A 27,084-nucleotide genomic window follows, 5' to 3' on the forward strand; every position below is an offset into this window, starting at 1 on the left:
CTTACTAGTAGTATGACCTTGGGGAAGTCACTTAACCTTTGCCTCAATTCCCTTATCTGTAACCTGAGGATAACAGGACCTACCTGCCAGTGCTATGAAGATATCAAGAGAGACAAACATAATGTGCTTGGCACAGTGCCTGGCAAATAGTAAGTCATATAAAGGTTAGCTATTGTTATTATTAATTCCAAGAGAGTTTACCTGGACTAGGGTCAATATTTGCTAACAGCTCCAGATGAGGTCGCAGGCGGTTCAGGTTTGCAGGGTCACCAGTCCTCTGAAGAGCAATTGTTAGTTCCTGAACGCTCTGTGCAAATGAGGCTGGGGTCTGCAACTTAAAAAAAGATAAATATTAACTTTCCCAGAGACCAGATAACCTTTCTCATTTCCAAAGGAAAATCTTTTATTCATTTAATTTTGTGGTTTGCTGCATTTCATTTTTTATCTTAGAGGGAAAGATTTATTTCATCACAATTTTGATCCATCAAGTTCTACAGAAGTTCATTTAAATACACAGTCCACCTTTCCCTAAATGGTCAAAAGACAGAGATCACAAAAAGAAATGAATTATCCTTATCTATAAAATCATTTAAATTCTCTAATAATGAGAGAAATCTTCATTAAAAACAACTTCTGAAGGAGCAACTAAGTGGTTCAGTAGACTGAAAGCTAGGCCTAGAGATGGCCTGAGTTCAAATGTGACTTCAGATACTTCCTAGATGTATGTCTCTGGGTGAGTGACTTAATTCCAATTGCTTAGTCCCTTAACCACTCTTCTGCCTTGAACAAATACATGGTATTGATTACCCATATAAATTGGCATAGGTTAAAAATTATGAAATTAACCAATGGTGGGGCTGTGAAGAAATAGGTATGTTATTCTATTGGAGGAGTTGTGAACTAAAGGCAATCTTTCTGGAAAAGCAATATGGCATTATGTACCAAGAAAAAAAAGTCTTTGTTAAGCACTTACTATGTGCTGAGCACTGTGCTAGGTAAGGGGGATACAAAAGGTAAAAAAATAGGCTCTGCCTTCAGTAAGTATGTATACACACAAAAATATCCATAATATAAAATACAAAGTAATTTAGAAGGAACTAGCAGCTAGAAGGATCAAGAAAAGTGTTATGTGGAGGTAGTATCTGAAATGCCATTTGAAAAAATCTTGAGATTTTAGTTAAGTAGAGAAGAGGAAAGAAGGCCTTCCAGTCATGGGGGCAGCATACAAAGGCACCCAGAATATTCTAGATGGAAGAACAAGGCCAATTTGGCTGAACTGTAGAATGAATTTAGGGGAATAATATCTGATAAGACTTGAAAAAAGTGAAGTGGATATACTTTAAATGCCAAACAGTTTTATCCAAGAGTTAACAGGGAGACACTTGAATTTATTGAACAGGAGTATGAAATTCAAGCTTTAGAACTATCTTCACCCTTTTTGATCCAACAGATACCACTACCACAATTATATGTAAAGGATTAAAAACAAAACTCTACCTTCCATTTTAGAATCTGTATACACATGTATACTGTGTATTGTCACAGCTAGTAAGTATCTGAGGCCAGATTTAAACCTAGGACTTCCCATCTATGGGCCTGTTTCTCAATTCACTTGAGCCACCTAGCTGCCCCCTAAGGATTTTTTAAAGGGGAAAAAAACCTCTACAAATATCAAATAGTAAGAGCAAATCACTGGAGTATTGTGTTCACATGAATAAATTGTGGCATATAAATACAAAGGAATATTGTTGCACTTCAAGAAATAACAAATATGAAGACATGTAAGAAGACTTGTATGAAGCAATTCAGAATAAAAGAAAACAATTTACATATAGAACTCTGTATAAAAAAAGACAGAAATAAAATTCAGAAAAATATACATAAAAAAAAGGTAGTGGGCACAAATGAGCTTGATGAATGATTTTGATAAAATTGATATAGAATATTTTCCCCAAAATGTAATACCAGTTTATAATTGTGTATACATTTTAAAATCTATGTTTGAACATCTTTGTTTTTATCTTCAAATCTCTTATACACACACAGTTACACGGAGACTAAAGAGATATTCATAACACTCTTCTTCCTTTAAGGTAGTGATGCATACTACTGCTACTGGAGAAAGATTTAATCTTGAGAAAGTGACTGGATCTTTTTATTTAATGGCATTAAGCAGTCATAATCTAAAATCTTTCTAATCGCAAAAGAATACCAATGAAGCAAACAAGTAACAAGAACAAATTATAAGATTCCGTGTAATACAATACTCCCTAACACTTTACTCCCTAGTCCAAATGGGATCTTTTCCTTCTGCAGTTAATGTGACAAAGTCTTTTCTTTCTAAAATTCAAGAAATAACGTCAAGTATAAACTCACATCTGATAGATTATCTATTTAGATAAAAAAGTCAATTATAAAACCAGAAAGCAAAATAAGAAAATTCTTTTCAGATTCCCTAAAAGTTTACTTGATGTTCCAAAGAGCTAACTCCAGAACTGGGACATTTGTGTCAGAGCTGTTATGGGAAGACAGGGAGAAGATTTTGACAGAAGTAGCCATGTCCATTCACCAATCAGAAAGCTCCTTCTTTATAGTTATTTAATGTTTGGGAAAACTGAATAATGAAACTCAAAAAGGAAAAGAGAGATTAAAACAGAATGAGCTCAGAGAGAACAGATGACAGACACCAGGAAACATAAAATTTGGTCAATATCATTGTATGTCCATAAAAACAATGTCTACCTTAGAAAAACATTACTAAAAACTTACAAAATCTTGAGTTTTTTTGCTTTCCAAATAAGGAAAGCTTAAATATAGGTCAGCTATAATAAGGAACAAAAAGAGCCTTTACCTTGTCAATAATGGACTGCATATGAGATTTATGTGACTGGTCTCCATAAAGAAGGGAAGACCATTGGTCTGGGGCAATGCGCAAGCCTGCCTCCATGGCAATCTGCACGATCTGAGAGTCATGTTCCCGACGAAGAGCTTCATATGTCCTAAATTCCTCCTTCAATTGCATTAAGGAGGAATCCTCATCACGTTTTGTCACCTGAGAAGAGACATGCAACAATCCACACCCCACCCCAAATTTAATGAAAAAACAAAACAAAACACAAGCTAAATTATGCTACAATACATACATATATATATACATATGTATATATATATACATATATATATATACACACACACACATACAAAATGTATAAATTTAAAGTAATAAAGCCAAAATTCAAGTTATGACTGCTGTAATTCAAAGTGAAAACATTAAATTCATCTTTGTGCCATCAAGAAATTTGTTTTCAAATGTCATGGTTTCATAAAAACTTACAATAGGAGAAAAGAATAAATATAGTCAGAGAAAGTAAGTGCCAGGGAAAGAACTATTTCAAGGAGAGTTAGTGATGGATGAGAAGACAGAAGAACTGTCCTGAAAATCAAATGAGTAAAAAAGATAGCCAATGTGTAAATACATAATAATAATTGTGAGTCCATCTCTTGATAGAGAGATGGGGGTCTAAATTTCAGAAGAGGACTAATATTTCTGAATCTGGCCAGTATGGGAATATACTATATAAATGTGTTTGTTTACCAGAGCTTTGTTTTTCATCATCATCTTCAAGTTTTGTTAAGCAAAAAAAATTCAGGCTTTTATAGCATTTTAGAGGGTCTGCAAAGTGCCATCATTTGATCTTGTTTTAAAAGAAAATTCATGTTGACATTTTTTCATAATAACAATTAATTCATCTCAAATCTTAAAACTCTAATATACTCTACCAACTGAATTGTATTTGGCATAGTTCTGACAACTTGAAAAGATGAATCTCAAATTCTAGCACCACCTACATTCAACAAATCTTGTCTGTTTTGTAATTTCTCACGCAAAGAAAACTTTTAAATATAGTTACTTTTTAGTAGAACTGATGGATGACATCAAAAGAACTATTTATTTTCTATAGGTTAAAATTCCATTTTAACAAGTATCTTCAAGATAAAAATTTGCATACAGCAAAAAAAATGTCTAAGCTCCAGTTTGGTCAATTTTGATTAATATTTAATATAACACAATAATGTGCTATTTTTGATTTTTACTACAATCACACTAATAGTGAAGACTTTTCAAAGATCATTCAGGCAGGTTTTATTCATTTAACATTTCTGTGGACAGGAAGAGAACATATTTCTTTACCCTTGGCACAAAATTTATAGCAGTTTTGTACCTTGAAACAGGAGGCTCTGTACAGTAGCTGAACAACATGTCCAATGCTGGTTTTTGAGGCCTGAGGAAATCGTGGCTCCAATCTTTGCACCACAAATAGAACCAAGACTTTCCGAGACAAAGCAGATCCATCTTCTAAGGCCAGTAAGACCAGCTTTAGAGCTTCCTCCTGCATTGCTGGAAGTCAGGTAAAAATCAAATTTTATTCTGAGTAGTCAAAGGAAAAGTCTTGTAGGTTCTTAGGTTTGATGTTAACTACTGGTATCACATTCCCTCTCAGTTTGGACAAAATTCTTCCTAAGATAGGAAGTCATAGGATAATAAGATTAGAAAAGGATATTAGAGACAAAACTCTTTAGCAAAAAAATTCAATTCTACTGTCTATGCATAAACTCTAAAATTAAACAAAAAAGAATACAAAGACCAGTGGTAGCAGCAGGGAGGGGCAGGTTTATACACATAATCATAACCTTTGCAGAATCATACCTGAGATTCCAATTAGAATTAAGATGGGAAAAGCAGTGGAAGAACTATGATCGAAGAAAAAAACTCAAATTAATATGTACCTAAATCAATTCCATCCAATGAAGCCATGTTGAATCTTATACTCCCAACTTTTATTTCTACTTCTTTGGATCAGATTTAGTAAAAATCACCTGATTCCACTTCCCTGTTTCTAAGCAACAGTTTCTCAGGGCTGGGTTCACTTATTTTCATTAGTTCAGGGTCCCTGTCTTCCTATATCATAATAATGGCCATATTATCTGGAATTTACACTGAAGAAAATTAAATTAAAATAACTTCTCCAACCAACTTAATTAATTTGAAATGATCTGAAATAAAGGAAATATTATTTTACTTGCATGGCCCAGTAGTTACAAAAAAAGAATCTTCTACAGGAAGAAAGATTATACTCTTATTTCTAATTATTTACCTGAATGTATTATTGGTGACAAGAGAACAAGAGTTTTGTGAACAGGTAGCTAAGAATTGCCCAAGGTCACACAGGGTGTAAAACTCAAAAGTAGCATTTAAAGCTAAGTCCTATGACTCTAAACCTAATATTTTTTTCATTGTCATGCATGTCAATGTCAACTGAAGGTATGTTTGTTTGCCTTTATTAATGAGGGAAAATAAAAGAAATCAGATGATTGTATTATTATGTTTTTTCCTTTCTCAGCTAACCTCCTTGAAAAAATTGTACAAAATTGTTAACTCCCATTTCCTCTCTTCTCACTCTCTTTAAACCTTCCCTGGCTCCCATCATTCAACTGAAGCTTATCTCCAAACATACCAATGATGGCTTTAATTGCTAACTCTCATGTCCTCTTATCAATCCTCATCTTTCTTCATATGCCTGTATCATTTGACAGTGTTGACCACCTTCTGCTGGATTTCATCTGTTCTCTAGGTTTTTATGACACTGTTTTCCCCTGGTTTTCCTAGCTGCATAACTACCCTTTGCTGATTACACTTACTGGTTCTTCATGCATGTTCTTGTCCCAAAAGCTAGGATCTTTGGGTTTATTGAACAGTAATTTGCTGGGGTCATTAAGGAGCAATTAATGTTTTTCCAATTGTTTAAATTTATTTTTAATTGTGTGAAAAGTGTTTTGTAGTTGTGTTCATATATAATTCCTGGGTTTGTCTTAGCAAATAAGATTCCTAAATATGTTATATTGTCTAGAGAGTGATTTTAAATGGAGTTTCTCTAACATCTGCTGCTGAGTTTTGTTGGAAATATGTAGAAATGCTGATGATTTATGTGGGTTTATCTTGTACGCTGCAACTTTCCTAAAGTTGCTAATTATTTTCACTAGTCTTTTAGTTGATTTTCTGGGGTTCTTTAAGTAGACCATCATATCATCTGCAAAGAGTAATAGTTTAGTTTCCTTGTTGCCTACTTGAATACTCTCCATATCTTTTTCTTCTCTATTTGCTATTTCTAGTGTTTCTAGAACAATATTAAGTAATAGAGGAGATAATGGGCATCCTTGCTTCACTCTTGATCTTATTGGGAAGGCTTCTAACTTGTCCTGATTGCAGATGATAACTTGCTAATGGTTTTAAATATATACTGTTGGGGGCAACTGGGTGGCTCAGTGGATTGAGAGCCAGGCCTAGAGATGGGAGGTCCCGGGTTCAAATCTGACATCAGACACTTCCAGCTATGTGACCCTGGGCAAGTCACTTAACCCCCATTGCCTAGCCCTTACCACTCCTCAGCCCTGGAGCCAATACACAGTACTGACTCCAAGACGGAAGGTAAGGGCTTTAAAAATAAATAAACAAATAAATATATGCTGTTTATAATTTTGAGGAATGGCCCTTTTATTCCTATACTTTCTACTGTTTTCAATAGGAATGGGTGTTGTATTTTGTCAAAGCCTTTTCCTGCATTTATTGAGATAATCATGTGATTTCTGTTGGTTTGATTATTGATATGGTCAATTATGTGGATGGTTTTCCTAATATTAAGCTATCCTTGCATTCCTGGTATAATCCCATCTGATCAAAGTGAATAATCCTTGTGATAATTTGTTGGAGTCTTTTTGCTAGTATTCTATTTAAGATTTTTGCATCTATATTCATTAAGAAGATTGGTCTGTAGTTTTCTTTTTCTGTTTTTGGTCTCCCTGGCTTTGGAATCAGTACCAAATTTGTGTCATAAAAGGAATTTAGTAAAACTCTTTCTTTGCTTATTTTGTCAAATAGTTTGCATAGTATTAGGATTGGTTGTTCTTTAAATTTTGATAGAATTAAGTTGTGAATCCATCTGGCCCTGGAGATTTTTCCTTAGGAAGTTCCTTGATGGTTTGTTCGATTTCTTTTTCTGAAATGGGATTATATAAGTATTCTATTTCCTCTTCGGTAAATCTAAGCAATTTATATTTTTGTAAATATTCACCCATTTCACCTAGATTGTCACATTTATTGCCATGTAATTGAATAAAATAGTTATTAATAATTGCCTTAATTTCCTCTTCATTAGAGATGAGATCACCCTTTTCATCTTTGATACTGTTAATTTGATTCTCTTCTTTTTTTATTAGATTGACTAGTATTATATTTGTTTTTTTTATTTGTTTTATTTGTTTTTTCAAAGTACCAGCTCCTAGTCTTATTTACTAGTTCGATAGTTCTTTTATTTCCAATTTTTTAAATTTCTCCTTTAATTTTTAGGATTTCCAATTTAGGTTTTATCTGGAGATTTTGAATTTGTTCTTCTAATTTTTTTAAGTTGCAAGCCCAACTCATTGACCTCCTTCCTCTCTATTTTCTTGTTACAGGTATTCAGTTATATAAATTTTCCCCTAAGCATTGCTTTGGCTATATCTCATAGGTTTAGGTTTTGGTATGATATAACCTGATTGCCATTCTCTTCAATGAGGTCTGTAACTGTTTCTATGATTTTTTCTTTGATCCACAAGTTTTGAAGAATTAGATTATTTAATTTCCAATTAATTTTAAATTTGCCTTTCCATGGACCCTTGTTAATTATAATTTGTACTGCATTATGATCTGAAAAAATGGCATTTATTATTTCTGCATCTGTTTGCAATATTTCTATGCCCTGGTACATGGTCAATCTTTGAATATGTACCATGTACTGCTTAACTATAATTTTTCTAACATTTCATTCACTTCCCTTACTTCTTATTTATTTTTTGGCTTATCTGGTTCTGAAAGGGGAAGGTTGAATTCCCCACTAGTATGATCTTAATATCTATTTCCTCCTCGAGCTCTTTCAATTTTTCCTTTAGAAATCTAGATGCTATATCATTTGTTGCATAAATGTTTAGTAAAATGTAATTTTCTTCCTTATCCTTTTTAATCAGATCAATTTCTACTTTGGCTTTGTCTGGTATCATGATCACTACTCCTGCTTTTTTACTTTAGATGGTGCATAATAAATTCTGCTCTAGTCTTTTACCTTGTATCTGTGTGTGTCGCCCTGTCACAAATGTTTCTTGTAAACAATAAATAGTAGGATTATGGTTTTTAATCCACTCTACTATCCACTTCCATTTAATGGGTGAGTTCATCCCATTCACATTAAGCATTATGATTACTGTGTATTGCCCTCCATAGTATCATCCCCTTTAGATCCTTCTCTATTCCCTTTCACTCTGTTCCTCCTCATCAGTATTTTGCTTTTTTGTTACCTTCCCCAGTTTCCCCTCCCTTTTTAATTACCTTCCATTTCCCTTGTCTTGTTCCCCTTCTACTTCACTGTAGGATAGGCAGAATTCTATATCCCATTGAGTCTACTCGTTTTCCCTCTCTGAGTCAGTTACAATGAGAGTAAAGTTTAAGCATTGTCCATCACCACCCTTATCCACTCTGCGTTGATTTTTCTCACTTCATTATGTTATATAACTTACCTCATTCTATTTTTCACTTCCCTTTTATCTTTCAGCCCTTGATTTTTACATGTCATTTATATATCATGCATACATGTCATTCCATATCATCACATTTACATGTCATATCACATATTATCATGTCATATTATCATAATCGGCTTACTTTTCCACCCTCTTTCTGAATAAATTCCTTCTATCTTCTTTACTACTGAGAGTAATTTTTGAAAATTACAAAAATCCTTTTTCCATGTAGACATATAAACATTTTTACCTTAATGAGTCCCTTAAATTTTCTCTTTCTCATTTACCTTTCTGGGCTTCTCGTGTCTCGTATTTGGCCTTAAAATTTTTTGTTTAGGTCTGGCTTATTCCTCAGGAATGCTTAGAAATCTTCTATCTTATTGAATGACCGTTTTTTCCCCTGAAAGAATACACTCAGTTTTGCTGGATAAGTAATGCTGGGTTGTAAACACAAATCTTTTGCCTTTCTGAATATCTTATTTCATGCCTTATGATCCTTTAATGTAGAAGCTGCTAGGTCCTGAGTGATCCTGATTGTAGCTCCATGGTATTTGAATGGTTTGTTTCTGGTTGCTTGAAGTATTTTTATCTTGGCTTGCTAGCTCTTGAATTCAGCTATTACATCCTAGAAGTTGTCAATTGAGGATTCTTTCTGGAGGTGATCTGTGAATTCTTTCAATTTTATTTTCTTGTTCAAGGATCTCTGGGCAGTTATCTTTGATAATTTCTTGTAATATGATATCCAAGATTTTTTCTTCATCTTGGCTTTCAGGTAATCCAATAATTCTCAAATTGTCTCTAGATCTATTTTCTAGGACAGTTGTTTTTTTCAATAAGTTATTTCATGTTTTCTGCTGTTTTTTCATTCCTTTGATTCTGCTTTATTGTTTCTTGATTTCTCATGAAATCATTAGTTTCTAGATGGTCAATTCTGATTTTTAAGGCCTGGTTTTCCTGTCAGTTTTTGGTTCTCCTTTTTCAATTGGCCCATTTCTTTTTGCATTACTTTTCTTTCTTCTTGAAGAACTTTCATTTCTTTTCCCCATTTTTCCTCTACCTCTCTTAATTGGTTTTCGAAATATTTTTTGAGCTCTTCCAAACTCTGTTCAATCCATATTTTTCTTTTGGACTTTGTGTTTGTTTCCTTTGCTTTTACTATTCCCTTCTATGTCTGCACCTTGCTCTTTGTCTCCATAAACAATTCTTTAGAGTTAGGTTTTTTTTTATTGTTTGCTCATTATTCCTATCTAATTATAGGTAGGCTTTGTTTTCTGGGAAGTTGGGATACCCTCTTAAACTTCAGTCCTTCCTTGATGCTATTTTCAGGGTTGTTACTAAGTTTACCAGATGGTCTGGGGGTTGAGAGCTCTGACAGCCCCCTTCCCCTGCTGATTCAAATGACCCTTGAGATGCTGATAGCTTAAAGACTTTCCTCAGGCTTGAGAGTAAGCTTTTGATCTCAGTCTGAACTTGATCAGGTCAGAGGCTAATCAAATTCTAGGCCCAGGATTAGGCTCAAGTTTTTGGTCTCAAGGTGTTTTTAATTCAATCAGGCATACCCTTGGTTGCCCTGTCCTGGAACGCTACACTTATTTTGGGTAAAAGGATCTCCGGGGAGGTTCCCCCTGAGAATTGTGTCCTCATTCCAAACCATGGATTATGTCCTTATCCCAAGCACAGATTGGGATTCTTGGCTTTACTCTGGGCCCACGCGGATAGGCCCCCTTCAGTCCAGAGTGCCCTGGGCAGGGATTCTGGACTTCTTCACAGGTTTGAAATTTCAAGGGCTGTGAGTTGGCTTGGACCACTATTTGTCCCCAGCAAGATCTCAGAGTCTGACTTAGCTAGGGCTTAAGTTCAAAACCTGGGACAGCAGATGGGGGTGTCGGGGAGGGGTGTGTGGTTTGCTCTTCACTCACTGCTATGCATTCTGCTAGCTCTGCTCCCCTCTCATCTCAGTTCCCCTTATGGTCTCTACTACCTACCTCTTGAGTTTTCTTTTTTTTTTTTTTTTTTTGAAGGTCATTTCACTCTGTCTCCTTGTTGGTTCTTTCACTCCTGTATTCGTTTTGTGGTGATAAACTACATTTCCCATGATTCAATGGGCTTCCTGTCCTTACATGGTAAAGTAAGACAATGTAAACAGAAGCTTAAATAGGGAGATTGGGATTGGTACTTCCCTTTTCCTATGAAGCAGCCAGGGGGAAAACATGGAGGGGCATTTGAATTAGATCTTAGCAGGCACCTGGTTTTTTAAATTATCAATATGGCTTTAAATAAAACCCTAATATCTTTATATGTATATAAATTTTATTTGTTACAATAGGGTGGTGGTAACAGTAGCGATGCTGTCCATGGAACCCTTGTTTTCTGTTAAAAATTTCATCTTTTCTAACTCATCCTTGGAAAAATTAATAACAAAATTAATTCACATCTAAAACATGTTGTTAAATTGTTGTTGTTGCTTAGTCATTCAGCGTATCCAACTCTTGGTGATGCCATGGACCACAACACATCAGGCCCTTCTATGCCCGATTCTCTCCCCCAGTTTGTTTAAGATCATATTCCATGACACTATCTATCTATCCCTCTTACCCTCTGTCATTCCATTCTCCTTTTGCCTTCAATATTTCCTAAGATCACAGTCTTTTCCAATGAATCCTGTTTTCTCATTAAGCAGCAAAAGTATTTAAGTTTCAGTATTCGTCCTTCCAATAAATATTCAAGAGTCAATTTCTTTAAGCACTGATTGATTTGATCTTTTTCCAAGGAACTATCACAAGTCTTCTCCAGAACAATTTGAAAGCATAAGTTTTCTGGTGCTCTATTTTCCCTATAGCCCAACTCTCACCGTCATACATTACTACTGGAAAAATTACAGCTTTGACAATATGGACTTTTGACAGCAAAGGGATGTCTTTTTTACTATGCTGTCCAGATTTGCCATTGCTTTCCTTTCAAGAAGCAACTGTCTGGTTTTTTTTTTTAAAAAACCCTTTTAAAACCCTTACATTCCATCTTAGAATTAATAGTGTATTGGTTCCAAGGCAGAAGAACAGAAAGGGCTAGGCAATGGGGGTTAAATAACTTGCCTAGGGTCATACAGCTAGAAGTGACTAAGACCAGATTTGAATCAAGGAGCTCCTGTCTCTAGACCTGGCTCGTTTCAATTCACTGAACCCTAGCTGCCCCTGCAAATGGCATGGGATCAGATGTCATGATCTTAAATTTTTTTTAATGTTAAGCTTCAAGTCAGCTTTTTCACTCTCTTCTTTGGCCATAATTAAGAGGCTTCTTAATTCTTCTTCACTTTCTGCCATCAAAGTGATATCATCTGCTTATCAGAGATTGTTGATATTTTTAATTCTGTTTTTTAAATGACATTCGACCACATATATAAGGATTAGGTTTTAAGAGGCTGAACAATTAAGTACAATCAGTAACCAGGACAAAAGCTGCGCTGCCGTCTTTTTTAAAGATCTCTGAGTAATAAACACCTCACAGAAAAACTAAAATATGTACATTTTGAAAAAGAAGTAGATAAGCAAGAGTAGTAAGAAGTAACAGATGATGTTTCTGAGAGGCATCAAAAGAACTATAATTCCACAGCAATATGTGGTTTCTTTACAGAGACAAAAAGCTTTAAAGACCTCACTAACATCAGCATTAAAAACAATATAGTAAATGTCACCAAGTAACTAAAGAGAAATTAAAACATGTCAATTTGGCATATATTGTTTAAGAAAGTAAAGAAGTGTGTAACAAATAGTAAACAAAACCAATCCAAATTGACTAAAAATTTGAGAAAAGTTTTAGTATTTAATAGGACAAAAAGTCAGGTTTTTTTTTGCAAAATTCAAATTAATAGAATAATTTCCTCAGTAAAATATTAAGACAAGTGTCTCTGAAAATTTGTCTGTCACTGGCAATCCTTTATACAGTCTAAGAACTAGTAGAAATAATGTTGCCTACAAACAAATAATCTCTCTCTACATTATTTACCTGGTCCAAGGAACTGGCAGCCCCTGGCCCTGACTGCTGCCCAAAGATTTGAGGAAAGCTGTTGAGGATTCTGGTGCTGGAGGATTAGTTCTGTGACAGTCCTTTCACCTAAAGATCGAGCTGCCCTCATGGCACGAATCCGACCTTCTTCTTCCACTAACTGGCAGTGGACTAATGTCACCAATTTCCTCTGCATTGGGCGACTCAGAACACTCTGAGTGGTGCTGTTCAGACCTACTCCTTTAAGAAACAATATAAAAATTAATCTAAACTATAGCATGCTAACAATACATGGTAAGTCACAAAAATGATCCTAATTTTAATTCAATGATAAGAGTTACATCTATATCCTAAGACTGTTTGTCCAAAGCCACTAAATGGTATCTCATAACTCATTGATATAACCATTAGGCCTTTATCACAAAAAGATTAAAAAGGAAAAGAAACCATAAGTACAAAAATATTTATAGAAGTTCTTTTTCATAGTAGCAAACTTTTTCATGGGACTGATAATGAAACATTTGAAAGAAAGATGATGGACACAAGATTAAAAATAACAAACTTTTTGGATATGCAAAAATGGACATTTGTTTTACTTGACTTAAGTTGTTTTTATTTTTATTCTTTTAAAGGCTCTTTGTGAGCTTTATTTTTTCCTGTTTTTCCATTTTGGGGGAGAGAGAAGAAGAGGTGAAAGAAGATCAGTGAAAATGCACAGAAGAGGGGGCAGCTGGGTAGCTCAGTGGAGTGAGAGTCAGGCCTGGAGACGGGAGGTCCTAGGTTCAAACCCGGCCTCAGCCACTTCCCAGCTGTGTGACCCTGGGCAAGTCACTTGACCCCCATTGCCCACCCTTACCAATCTACATATATGAGACAATACACCGAAGTGCAAGGGTTTAAAAAAAAAAAAAAGAATATACAAAAAATGCACGGAAGAAAAGAAGGCCAGAATGAATCTCAGACAAGTAGGCTGGATATGAAATTTAAAAGTTTAACTTATTATATATATATATATATATATATATATATATATATAGCACACACAGAATATTATGCACATAATAGTCACAATTTCAGGTATGCCTATGAAAATGTCCATTTTTTTTAAAGTACCCACCTAAGGATGTTATAGAAAGAGTGGCTTAAATACTTTTGGAGCTTTTGGAGAATATTTTTGTTGCTACTATAGTGTTAAAAACAACTAGAAACACAGTAGATACTCAATAACTGAAGGATGGTTAAACAATTATTATACATGAACATAACGTTGTGGTACAAGAATAAGGGAGCATTACTGAGCCATAAAGAAAAATAGGAAGAATTTAAAGAAATATGCAAAGATTTACATGGATTGATAAGAATGTGATGAAAGGAAAAATATATGCATGACTACAGTGTTGTCAATGGAAAAAAAAAAAACACAACAAAAAACATGCAACTCAACCCTGTGCAAATGTTAGTACCAAGCTTTGTCTTGCAGAAAAGTTCCTCTCATGGAATCCTCTCCACCCTCATAGAAAAAGAAGATTATGATTGTGGAATATTATGTGTAATATCAGTTCCTATGAATATTCCCATGCTTCTTTGAATTCTTGATAGTCATCTTTTCTTGTAGCTCAAGATTAGCCATTATCCAATCAATTATTATAATTGAGGAAGCTGAGGCAAACAGATATTAAGTGTCCAAGGCCACACAGCTCCTAAAGGTTTATCAGAGTCCATATTTGAACTGAGGTGTTCCCTACTTCAGGCCCAGTGTTTCATATAGTATACGGCATCATCTACCTGCCTCAGGCACCTAGATGAAAGGTCTGCTTGGCCTCACAGTATATAGAATAAAGAGGAATGGAGAGAAGCTACAGAATAGCAGTTTTCAGTTTGACATCAAGAAAGACATCTAAAAGTGTAACGGCTTGCCTCACACAAAATTAGAGCTATTGAACACACTAGATGACGGTCAAAATCCAAAAAAAGGTCTCTAAAGTATTGAAATGTTAAATCTATGGCTACTAATGTTTTCAAAAGATTATTTGTGTAATTCATTTCAGTTTATAAAAATAAGGTCAAAAGAAGATCATAATTTTAAAGACTTTTAGTAAAATCATTTGGAAAATGAAGATAGTTCCCATGCATTTTACTTTCCATTTAAGAGGAATTTGACTAACTGTAAAAGACTTACCTCTAGCACTGCTGAGTGGTTTCAGATACAATGCTAATTCTTCTACACATTTCTTTGCTTCCTCATAATGTTTTGTATCTTCTACCCCACTACATAAAGTAATGGGCTGTTGCTCAGGAACCTGCACATCAAACAAGACATGTTACCTAATATATATTCCTATGCCACCTACACGGATTAGCTTACTATTTCAGATGCATATCATCAGTCTTCTTAAAAGTGGTGATATTAGGGGCGGCTAGGTAGCTCAGTGGATTGAGAGTCAGGCCTAGAGATGAGAGGTTCTGGGTTCAAATTAGACCTCAAATACTTGCTAGGGCCTGGGCAAGTCACTTAACCCCCACTGCCTAGCCCTTACCACTCTTCTGCCTTGGAACCAATACATAATATTGAGGATTTTAAATTTTTTTTTTTTTGTATTTTTTTTTTTTATTTTAAACCCTTAACTTCTGTGTATTGACTTTATAGGTGGAAGATTGGTAAGGGTAGGCAATGGGGGTCAAGTGACTTGCCCAGGGTCACACAGCTGGGAAGTGGCTGAGGCCGGATTTGAACCTAGGACCTCCCGTCTCTAGGCCTGGCTCTCAATCCACTGAGCTACCCAGCTGCCCCGATTTTAAATTTTTTTTAAAAAATGATAATATTAAAAGGAAAAAAAGAAGAGTGATATTCTACCAGTGCCTCTGAAATGAGTTTATCAAATCAATTGTCCCATTGTATATCCACCAACCCTTTGACTTCCTAAAAAAAAAAAAACCATGCTTTCCTGACCACCACCTTTTTCGATCTTTCTCATTAGAATTTATGTTCTTTGAAAGTAGGGAATGCCTCACTTTTGCTTTTTTATCCCCATTACTTTGCACAGTGTTCAATGTGTATTGTGTGGTTAATAAATGCTTTCTCATCCATCTCTCTAGAACATGAAAAGGTAAGAGAAGATTCAGAAGTTTTAAGTCTAGGAAAACTACAGAAATTCTGAAACTCCACTGACATACTAAATAAGTCTTTCTAAAAAAATCACTTCAATATAAAACATTATATCCATATAAAATTGCTAACATGACAAATAATAATTTTCATACAATAGCTCTATTTTACTATCTCACTTACTTTGTTCCTGTGTATTGCACTATCAATCATAAGGCCTTCTACTTTTTAATAACCTTAGGATTATCAGACTTTTTACATTGTTTCTTAAATCCAATTACCAAATTTTTATCATTTCAAGTCATGACCACAACACCTCACAATCTAACCTTTTCTCTTGATTCCCAGAGCCATCATACTAGGGTAGAATTTCATTACTACCAATCTGGATTACAACAGCCTCCATAAAAGGTCTTCCAACTTCCATTCTCTCTTCTAATCAATCCTCCCTTTCAATAAAATCTTTCTTATATAAGCATCTAATTGTGTCACTTCTCTGCTCAAAATATTCAGTTATGCTCAAATATCTCATTAGAATTTAAATTCTTTTACACAGGTAGCTTCCATGATACTTCACAATCTGGCATCACCATAACTCTATAACCTTATTTCATTTTAAGTTCCTCAATGATACCTTATCTTCATGTTATAATGTTATCTTATCCTCATCATGTTATATATTTTTTCTATTTCCCATAGTATTCCTAGTGCTCTACGCACAAGTAGATTCTTAGTAAATAATTTATTCTTTTATTTGTTATTATAAATACTTAGCCTGATAACTCTAGGGAGATTTAAAATTAATTGGAAAAAAATTTTAGAGATGATCTAGGTACCTCATTTCAAGATGAAGACCACGAGGCCTTAAAAAGGTTATAAAAGTGACTTGTCCAGAGGGACATGGTGATTGAGAGGAGACTAAAAGTCAGGACTTCTGACTTCCAAATAATGTTCTTTGCCACTGCTTTCTCTATGCCAAATCCAAAATGATTTTCTTCAAGCATGGGTCTGACGATGTCACTTCCCTATGAAGTAAAATCTAGTGGTTCCCAACTGCTTCTAACCTTCTCTTCATGGAATCCCACTTTTGCTTGAAAACACTGCCTTCTCTACTTGTAGCCTTTCCTGATTCCAACCCTTCCACACCCCCAACACATGGCTAGCATTCTCTCTAGAACTATACTGTATTTATTCTTTTTCTATTAATTCTGAAGGTAACTACATATCCACTCCACTAGAACATAAGTTTGACAGCAGAATTGTGTGCTTCTTTACAACTGTATACTCCAAAGCCTAGCATACTGCTTGATACTTAGTAAGCCCTTAAGTTCAAATGAATAAGTGTTCCTTTGACTATGAGTATGTTTAAGAAGAAATATAAATATATTAATGGTGGATAGCTAGGTGGCTCAGTGGATTGAGAACCAGGCCTAGACACAGGAGGGTCTGGGTTTGAATATGGATTCAGACATTTCCTAGCTTAACTCCAATTGCCTATAGCCCTTATCACTTTTCTGCCTGCGAACCAATATTGGTTCCAAGATGGAAAATAAGGGTGTAAAATAAATAAGTATGTTAATGAAAGGGGGTGAGACAGAAATGTTTGTTTTATTCTTAAAGCTTGGGCCCAGAAGAAACCTGTAAATAAAATTCCCATCCATTCAAGTGTCATTGCAATGTCAGATATACACAATTTGTTTGCCTTTCTACCATCCAACACTGTAGGAATAAGGGAGAAATTTTTGAGGAACAAGAGAACATTTTTTTCTAAAAACAACACTTAAAATACACATACTACTATTATATCCTCCACTAAAAGATCCATGTGTGGAATTTAGGGCATAGTCACTTCAAAAGAGATTTTAATTAAAAAAAAAATAAATTAAATAAAAATAAAAATATAATTAAAAATCACAATAAGGTTACATAGTTAATTGTGGAGGAAAAATTTGAAAAAAAGGAAAAGGGAGAAATATTATTTTAGTGACTCTCTTAACTTTATGACATTAATATGTATAGAGTCCTAGTGTTTCAAATGGAAACAAAGAATTATCACAGATTAAATCACCACTTAATTCATAAGTTGGGAAGTCTGTTACCCATGTGTGCAAGAGCAGGTGACAAATCAGAATATATTGACTGCCCCCTGGGCAGTCAGTCCTAAGCAAAATGTCTGTTGTGATTGGTCACGTAAACTAGGAGGAACACAGGAAGTGATGAAAAAGAAATGCCTTTAAAAGGGAGTGACAACTTCCTGTAAGGCAGTTCTTATTCGTTTCCTGGAGCTGGAGGTCGAGTTGGAGATGGTAGTTGCTGGACCTGAGACCTGAGTGAGACTATTCTTAAATCTCTCCCTTAGAACTACATGTGGTGAGTTAAAAAGGCTGACTACCTTAGCTTCCCTGGAGGTAGAAGCCTCCAGAGGCTCCCTTGATTGGGAAGAGCCCTTGTGGCTAAAACCGTTGTTAACTGACTTTTAGGTTTTCTGGCTGATACCTCTGGAGCCCTGCAGGAGTATGCTTTACTTGAATACATAATCTAAATTCTTACTCTACCCTCTTCTCATCTTTCTACTTTCACTCTCTCCTATATTTTATAAATTATTAATATCATTTTAGGAATTGATATTTATTCAATTCCTTGGCGAGCACCCCTTTTTAATATGAACTTGACCAAACCCTAATTTTCCCCCCTTCACATTAAAGTGTTTTACAAAGATGTAAGCCATTTATCTACTTTTTTATATTTGTTCACTTCCTAAATTTTATTTTGTCAACATTTTAATAATTATTTGCGCAGTACTCTATATTCAGATATAGACCACTAGACCTAGTGTCAGGAAGACTTGAGTTTATATTCAACTCTAAACACTAGCTTTGTGACCCTAGGCAAATTACTCCACTTGTATTTGCCTCAGTTTCATTAACTGTACAGTAAGGTTAACAACAGAACCTACTTCCTGAGGTTGTGGTGACAATCTAATGACAGTATTTGTAAAGGACTTAGTAAAGTCTCTGGCATATGTAAATGTTCATTCCCTCCCTCCCTCCCTCCCTCCCACTTGCATGGTTAAATTAAAAAAATACAAGGCTTAGTGCTTTCCTCTGTAAATACATTCTGAATTCCAAGGTCATATTCCTTAGAAAAATTTTCACATTAAGCATCACAAAGAACTAAATACTGAGGGATAACCTGGCACAAACCTACAATCTGGGGGGTCATCTCCACTGAAATCTTAAAACTCAACCTGTCCAAAACTAAACTCATAATCCTTCCCTAAAACTTTCCTCTCCTCTTACCTTCCCTATTACTATGGAAGGCACTACCATTCTTCCTAGTCATCTAGGCTGGTAACGTAGGTGCCATCCTTGAATCTACTCTTTCACCCCTATATCCAATCTGTTGCCAAGATGTATTTTACCTTTCATTAACACCTCTCAGATTCATTTCCTTTTCTCCTCTAGCATTCAAAACCCTTCATACCCGGTCCCTTTTTATCTTTCCATTCTTTTTACAGTTTACCACCCTCTACCCCCATGTACTTCTGCCAGTGACCTTGGCCTCCTGCCATTATTTTTTTCTATTGATTGCAACAAGACATTTCATCTCCCAACTCCAGGCATTTTCCACAGATTATCTTTAATGACTAAAATTTTCTATCTGCTTCCTGGTTTTTTTCAAATCCCTGCTAAAGCTCTACCTTTTACAATTAAGTATTTCCCAAAAACTGTTTAATGCTGATGATTATCTGCAATTTATCCTATATCTTTCTTATTTACACATTGTTTTCAAGTCAATTATTTTACTGAATATTGCCACCAGCATCTATATTTTAAATATGTCTCACCAAATGAGATCATATTTGTAGAGGGCTTCATATAGTGCCTGGCACATAGCAGGCACTTAATCAATGTTTGTTCTCTTCTTTTCCCTTACCCCTTCAACCTCTCCCCATCAAAAAGCCCAGAAAACAATAGAGCTCTAGAACTGCTATTCTACTTCAAGGACATCAGACTTGATCTGATCCTGTGAATTTCACACTTGCTGATGTTGGTAACACTCACCTGCTTCCATGGAGAAATAAATGCTAAACATTGATAGTGCTAATTTATTTAAAACAAAGAAGGTAAAAAGGACATCTCTTGTGTAACATTTATCCAATTAATAATTAATACTTATCAAGAATGCATTATATGGAAGGTGTGGTGGAAAACAGAGCTATATAGACACTTAAATAAGAATAAGAATTTATATTCTTGAGGTAATATATTCTTTTAGAGTTTTTTCATACTAGCATTTTTCCTTTGGAGAGGTTCCATTATTCTAAAACTAACTTTCTTCCAGTGTATCTTTCTCATAAATATTTCATTTTTTTTCATGTTTCTTTCCCAAACTACTCACTGTAGCTGGATATGCCTTGTTTTTATTTCTCTGAGGTAACTCTTTTCCTCTCCAAAGTGAACATCCATAAGGATAACAACTATTATAAATTGCTATTACTTGACAGTATGCCTTGTAAATAAGTTAGTAGCTTTTTAAAACTGTTTCTTTTTTTGACTTCAGCTTCTCATTACCTTCTCCAAATAAACCCTCTACTTTCACTCTTCTTTCTTTATGAAATACCCTTTAACTCAGATTTTTAAATTTGTAACATGCATTCAAGGGTCAGATCAAATGTTGTCTCCTTTATGAAATTTTCTTTGATGTGTCCAGCCCTTTCTCCAACTTCTGAACTCTTATACAATTTTGTGCTCTCAGGGGACTTGTGCAATTTTAAAACAAAGTATAGGACTTTATTAAATTTCATCTTTTTAGATTTTGTGTATCATTCCAACTTGTCACCATCTTCTGGTATTAGAATTTCGTTATTCAATGTATAAAAAAATTCCTGCCAGTTTTATTTGATCTCTTTGAACTTTGCTGTTTTGCAAGGTTGTTTATCCAACTACAAACCATATGAAAAATAGGTTCTCGTTTGTTTTTTTCTTGTGTAGACTGGCTAAACTTCTTATAGTAATTATGGATTCCATTTAGCAGGTTCTGCAATGTTCTAGGTCTAGTTCCTATCCCTCTCATCATTTCTGTCAATTTTATAAGTGTGAAGTAAAACCTCATTTATTTTCATTATAATACTTTTATTATAAATGGTATGGGATGTTTTCAATGCAGCTCAGGATAGTTGGCATTTCATTTTTTTTTGCATTTAAAACGATAAATCAGTACTTATAGAATGCTCAAAGGTTTGCAAAATGCTTTACATCTACCTCATTTTATCCTCACAACAACCTGAGACACAGGTGCTTTTATTATCTCCATTTTACAAATGAGGAAAGTGAGGTAGATAAAGGTTAAATGACTTATCCAGAGTAATACAGTTAAGTGCCTGAGGCAGGATTCATACTCAGGTCTTCCTAATACCAGATCCAGTACTCTATCTACTCTGCCATCTAGCTGCTTATGTTTATTAATTATATTACATTTACTAATCCTTTTTAACATGTATTCAGTACATGCTTACTAGTGTATTTGTCACTCCAGTTAAACTATAAGGTCCTTAAGAATAGGAATCACTTATTCTTACATGTATCAAGTGCCTTGCATAGTGACGGGTGCATGGTAGACAATATATACAAGTGATTAACTGTTATCCCTTATGCACAGGCATGGCCCATCCTTTGATTTTGGGGTGACAAACATTTCTTTGATAATTCTTTTTCCCAATTTTGATGTGTAATTCTTCATGACTTGTGGTGTGATATAACTTGCTCAACTCAAACATACCCCTCTCCTCCCACTGCCTTTTGGGTGACCCTAAATTTAAAAAAAAAATAAACTATGATGATGATTGCAAATCTTAAAGTGCTCTATAAATGTTAGTTGCTAAGTGCCTTACATTCCATATTATTTTAAGCTCATACCAAGGTAAGTACTATTAATCTATTTTTCATCTAAGGAAACCTCAGGATCAGAGGAGTGAAGTAACTTGCCCAGGACATGTATGAGTATCTGAGTTAGGAAGTGAACCCAATTGCTCCTGACTCCAAGTCAGCCAGGAGTCTCAACTGCTGCAAACTGAGGTTTGCTGCTCATTGTAAGCAGAAGATTCTAGGGGGTTCTTTTCTTTTCTGTAACCAACCAGTTGCTATTGCTTCTGAAACTTCATCCTATATTCAACTGACTCTCCTACTGCATCTAGTGCACACAACTTTGTCTATTTTGGGTCTGACTTGGTGATCTTAGTGACTGAGGCTGATCTCTGAAGAAGGACTCTACAGTGTGTAGTTACTATTATACAAAAATTAATACTAGGATAGAATAATGTTAAAGATTAATCCTTCAAATGAAAGCAAATGTACAGTGCATAATTTAACTGTACCTGTTCAAGTATACTTTTATACACTAGTTTTTCCTTAAAACACAGAGAAAGAAATGGATGCCACAACAATGAATGACTCTTCTTACCTGAGCACCCACTAATTGCAGCAAGGCCGAGTTCACAGGCAGGAGCTCTATGTCGGTGTTAATAGTGGTCTGGTCAAAGGGGCACGCCTTGCGGTGAAGCTTGTTCAGGCACATCTTGCAGACAGTGTGGCCACAGCCAAGGCTGATAGGCTTTCGGATCGTTTCGTCGAATGTCTGAGTGCAAATTGGGCAGGAGAGGAAATCCGTCCATTGCGGAGCTTGTACAGGCATTGCTTAAGTAGTTACAATTCACAACACAAAAAATCTAAAGCACAGATTCCACTGGAATCAAAATCTTTCAAAAAAAAAAAAGTTTGTTTGTTTTTTAAATATCTTCTGTAAATACAGTCAGCACATAGTGTGAAATATAACCTGGAAAGGGAAAAAAAAGATTATACTGAGTCTCAAATTTTTTTCAGTTCTGTATTTTTAAATTTCAACAACAAATTCCATTTTCATCGTTAGAAGTCTGGATTTTGTCTATGTATTTTATATCATGTTTATACATGTCTGAACTTGTTCATATATGTGTACCTTCATAAAATCATAGAATACTGAAGAAGAGACACTCAAAAGATCATCCTTTTTAACCACATCATTTAAGGAAATAGACCCCAGGGACACAACAAAACAGCTAAATTTAATAGCAAAGTTTGGAAGAGTTCTGTTATACTATCCACTAAAACTGTCAAAAATTTTTATTTTTTAAGATAAGTCCTAACACCAAAGGTTAAAACTTAAATAGTTTCATATTTTTATTTTTCAGATTGTATATTTTTCCTGTTCTACATCCTAAAAAATGGGTATTTATCTAATAATACACAGGCTACTATAACTAATACCACGAATATATTAAATAACAATCTAAGTAATAAAGATCATTTGCAGGTAAAAACTGTTTGGGATTTTTGAATGACAGAGTGATACATAAAAAGAATAAAATAGTTCAACATGGGTTTAAATTTGGGTTAGAATGCAAATAGGAAGTAATAAGGACATATTTATAGTAGTGATGGGAAAATAAGGAAGCTACAGATTTAGGTTACTAATAATACCAAACTATGAAGAAATTACTAATCACCAAAACTGTATTACTAGTTAAAAATGAGAAAAGTTGATCAGTTTTCTTAACTATAAAAGTTGAACATAAACAAAACAAAACAAAAAGAAAACTCAATACAGTAACACATTGTTCAACTACTGGAGAAAGAAGTTCTCAAGTTGGCAAAAACTACTGAAAAAACTGCAAAGCAAACTGAAAGAAATTAGGTTTAGGAATAGATATTGATAGGTATCACAGAAAGACACAAATGGACACCAGACTTAAAAATAAAAGGTTATTTACTTAGCAAATTAGAGAAGGGAATAAGATACTTGGATTATAGTATATGTATGTGTGTGTGTGTATATAAACATATATACATACATATATAATGTACACATATATATGTATACAAGAAAAAGTGATGATCAGAAAAGATTAAATGGATAATTGTGATTATATATAATAATGACAAATCTTTAAATTTTATAAAGAAAATACATTTTTATAATCATGATGCACTGATAATACATTTATAACCCTGATCAAATTGCTTACCATCTCCAAGAGGAGGGAGGGAAAGGAGGAAGAGAGACAATTTGGGTCTGGAAAATTTATGTTTAAAATTGTTATTACTAATATGGAAATAGGCCTTGATCGATGTAAAACCCAAATGAATTGCACATTGGCTATGGGAAGGGGGAGGGAGGAGAAGGAAAGAACAGAAATCATGTAACCATGGAAACATAATCAAAATTAATTAAATAAAAGAAATTTAAAAGAAAAAAGAAAATTGTGGGCAAAATAAACATTGTTATATAAAAATAAATAAGTAAAATTGTCATTGCATGTAATTGGGAAAATGAAATATCTTCGAATAAAATAATAAACATTATGCACAAGAAGAAGCAGTGGAGGGTTAAAAATGGACTACATCTTTATCATCTCACAACTAACCAAAAGATATAGAATAAGATCTCATTGTTTATTTTTTGTTGATTGTGAAAAAAACTATTTAACTTAATAGAATCTGGGCTTTTTTGACAAAAAGGTGGCTTCATTCCAAGTACAGTATCAAGATCATTCAGGAGTTCTCAGAAGATGTAACAACAGAAATAACCCTGTCCAGCATAAAGTTAGACTTAACCTCCCTGAAAGTATTCATATACATCCCTGTGATAGGAGGAGGCACAATTAGAAGTTTCTTTGTTAACGGTCCTCTAGATGTTTGTCAAAGAAAATATACTGATTGCATCAAGCTTCAAAAGACAATGCAAAGCCTTCTGGGTAAAGACAGCCAGGTTGTGAGTGGTATAAAGTGCTCTGGATCTGGAGTCAAGAGGACCTGATTTCAAATTCAGACCTAGTCACTTACTAGCTGCGAGATCCTAGACAAGTCATTTAACCTCTGCTTGCCTCAGTTTTCTTAACTATAAAATGAGAACCTCAACAGCACCTAATTCTCAGAGTTATTGTGAGGATTAAGTGAAATATCTGTAACATACTTAGAATACTACTTGACATATAGTAGATGTGTGTGATAATATATGTATATGGTTGCATGTATATATAACACACACATACAGGAAACAGGTTTTCAGATACAGCAACAGTAACATGTTGATTTGTTTTAAGTGATGACTTGTTACAAGGGAAAACTTCCCATGGGGGAGGGAAAGTGAGATTGATGAAATATTAAAAAATACCCAGAAGTTCAGTAAATGAAACAAACATGGCAATTATTACTACCATGTCAAACTTAATATATGCTTTGTTTAAAAAGAACAAACCCTGAAATCCAGTTTCGATCTTCATTTCAACCCTTATTTGAATATTATTACCTGGGGAAATGGAATCATCTACCATTTATTCAATAAACATGCCAGGAAAGAGGATGCCAAGCCTGGAAAACTGAATGAGCCAAAACACAGAGGCAAAAAAATAGAAGACATATTTGGGGATGAAGCAAATGGCCAATTTAGTCATACGGTGAATATTATGAGAAAAGGCAGACAAAACAGGACTTCACATGCCTTTTGAACTTCACGTGGTATGCAATTGGGAGATTCTGAAGGGTTCTAATCAAGTGACTAGATATATGCCTTCAGATTAATTTAAAATGTGGGATTAGGAAGAATTAGAAACAAGGAGGGAAGCCACACAACCTAGGAAAGAACTCTTAAGAGGTTATTCTAAGTACATCTGGTGAGGTATAATAAGCATATATACTTTTGCACTACAGGGGTGGGAATGGGAATACAAGATATACTGGAATCTATGAGTGGAGAGGGTGAAAGATGGGCCATTTAATGTAATGTGACTAAAGTATAAATACTTTAGATGTAGAAAGGGCCTTAGAAGCCATCTAGTCCCAACTCCTTTTTTACAAATGAAGAAACTAAGGTTTAGAGATGGTCACTTACTTGCTAAAGGATTTGAATTGAGGTCATCTCCTCCCAATCATCACTTTTCCCACGGCACTACTGTAAAAAGGCATAGTGAGGGGAAATGGTTTAAGGATAGAGAGCTATGGGGGTGCATGGCTATCTCAAGACTGTCTAAAAACATACCACACAGATTAATAAATACAAAGTTCTTGCCCTTGAAGAGTTGATAAATTTAGATGCTAATTCTACTTATGTTGACTTAAAAGGCTCTGTTTCACTGCCTTTTTCCTCTCTCTGTTAGATGGGAGGGTGTGCTGGGTAGGGAAAAGGAGAACTGACTCAGATAATGAATGAGATGCAAAAATAAAAGGCATAATTTTTTTTAAAATCCTAAATGTTAAACCAATGATGACCATTTTTGTCACTGATTTAGAACTGTAAGAGACCTTAGAGGTTCATCTGGTTCAACTCTTAATTTTATAGACAAGGAAACTGAGGAAAGAGATGATATGATTTGTCTAAGGTCACAGACTTTATAATAAGCTGAAGAGAGGATATGAAATAAGAACAACAATTTATATGTGGCATTTATATAAGTGGCATTTATATAATGATTGAAGACTTGCAAATCACTATCACTTAATAATTATCTCATTTTACCTTCAAAAGAACACTCAGAGATAAGTAGTTTTCATTATCTTCATTTAATAGATGAAGAAACTGAGGCACAGAGAGATTAAGTGACTTGATCAGGGTGCCAGTGTTTGAGGCCACATATGAATGCAAAGCCATCCTCTGACTCTAGGTCCTGCATCACATAGCTACCAAATGGAAACACAGATATATCAGTTTGAATTACTAAATTTGAACATAGCTTCTTTGGGAAGATTGAGCTAAGATTCAAAAGCTTAACCTTTAGATCTCAACTTAGTTTCACAGAGACTTAAGCACATGAGTAAGAAATACCGAGAATTCAGAAGTGAACTCTGAGTTGCCTAACATAATTTCCTACCTAATTTTGACTAAGTTACAAACCTTTACTAAATATACTACATACAAAAGAAAATCAATAATCCTTACAAAGGAAGCATACAAAAGAAAATTCCCTTGATAAGCTTCAATGCTAGATGAGAAGACAAATAATCATGAAAGAAAAAGATTTGGAATTTCCCTTCAAACATATATTGAGAGGATAGCTGGGTGGGTCAGTGGATTGAGAGCCAGGCCTAGAGACGAGAGGTCCTAGGTTCAAATCTGGCCTCAGACACTTTCTAGCTATGTGAACCTGGACAAGTCACTTAACTCCCATTGCTTAGCTCTTACTTCTCTTCTGCCTTGGAATCAATACATAGTATTAATTCTAAGAAGGTAAGGGCTTAAAAGAACAAACATATTGAAAATTTTTGCTATGTGACAAATCAACACTTTTTAATTTCTAATAAATCTACTAGTTCTATAAACAAGAAATGAAAGAT

At 34.6% G+C, this 27,084-nt stretch overlaps 1 protein-coding gene across 4 annotated transcripts in view; it reads right to left on the bottom strand.

Annotated features, from left to right (window-relative positions):
* Positions 1-22,510, bottom strand: part of RC3H1 (ring finger and CCCH-type domains 1) — a 51,781-nt gene extending 29,271 nt beyond the window's left edge. For all 4 annotated transcript variants that reach the window (XM_044676314.1, XM_044676313.1, XM_044676311.1 and 1 more), the window contains exons 1-6: positions 22,181-22,510; positions 14,792-14,912; positions 12,613-12,852; positions 4,224-4,399; positions 2,852-3,052; positions 202-334 (exon numbers count right to left, since the gene is read on the bottom strand). In XM_044676314.1, the coding sequence (XP_044532249.1) occupies positions 202-334; positions 2,852-3,052; positions 4,224-4,399; positions 12,613-12,852; positions 14,792-14,912; positions 22,181-22,411 (1,102 nt within the window). In that variant the 5' untranslated portion in view covers positions 22,412-22,510. The remainder of the gene's footprint in view (positions 1-201; positions 335-2,851; positions 3,053-4,223; positions 4,400-12,612; positions 12,853-14,791; positions 14,913-22,180) is intronic.
* Between the last annotated feature and the right edge of the window lie 4,574 nt (positions 22,511-27,084).

Source organism: Gracilinanus agilis, chromosome 4 (genome assembly GCF_016433145.1).
Source record: "Gracilinanus agilis isolate LMUSP501 chromosome 4, AgileGrace, whole genome shotgun sequence".
NCBI classification, from domain to species: domain Eukaryota; kingdom Metazoa; phylum Chordata; class Mammalia; order Didelphimorphia; family Didelphidae; genus Gracilinanus; species Gracilinanus agilis.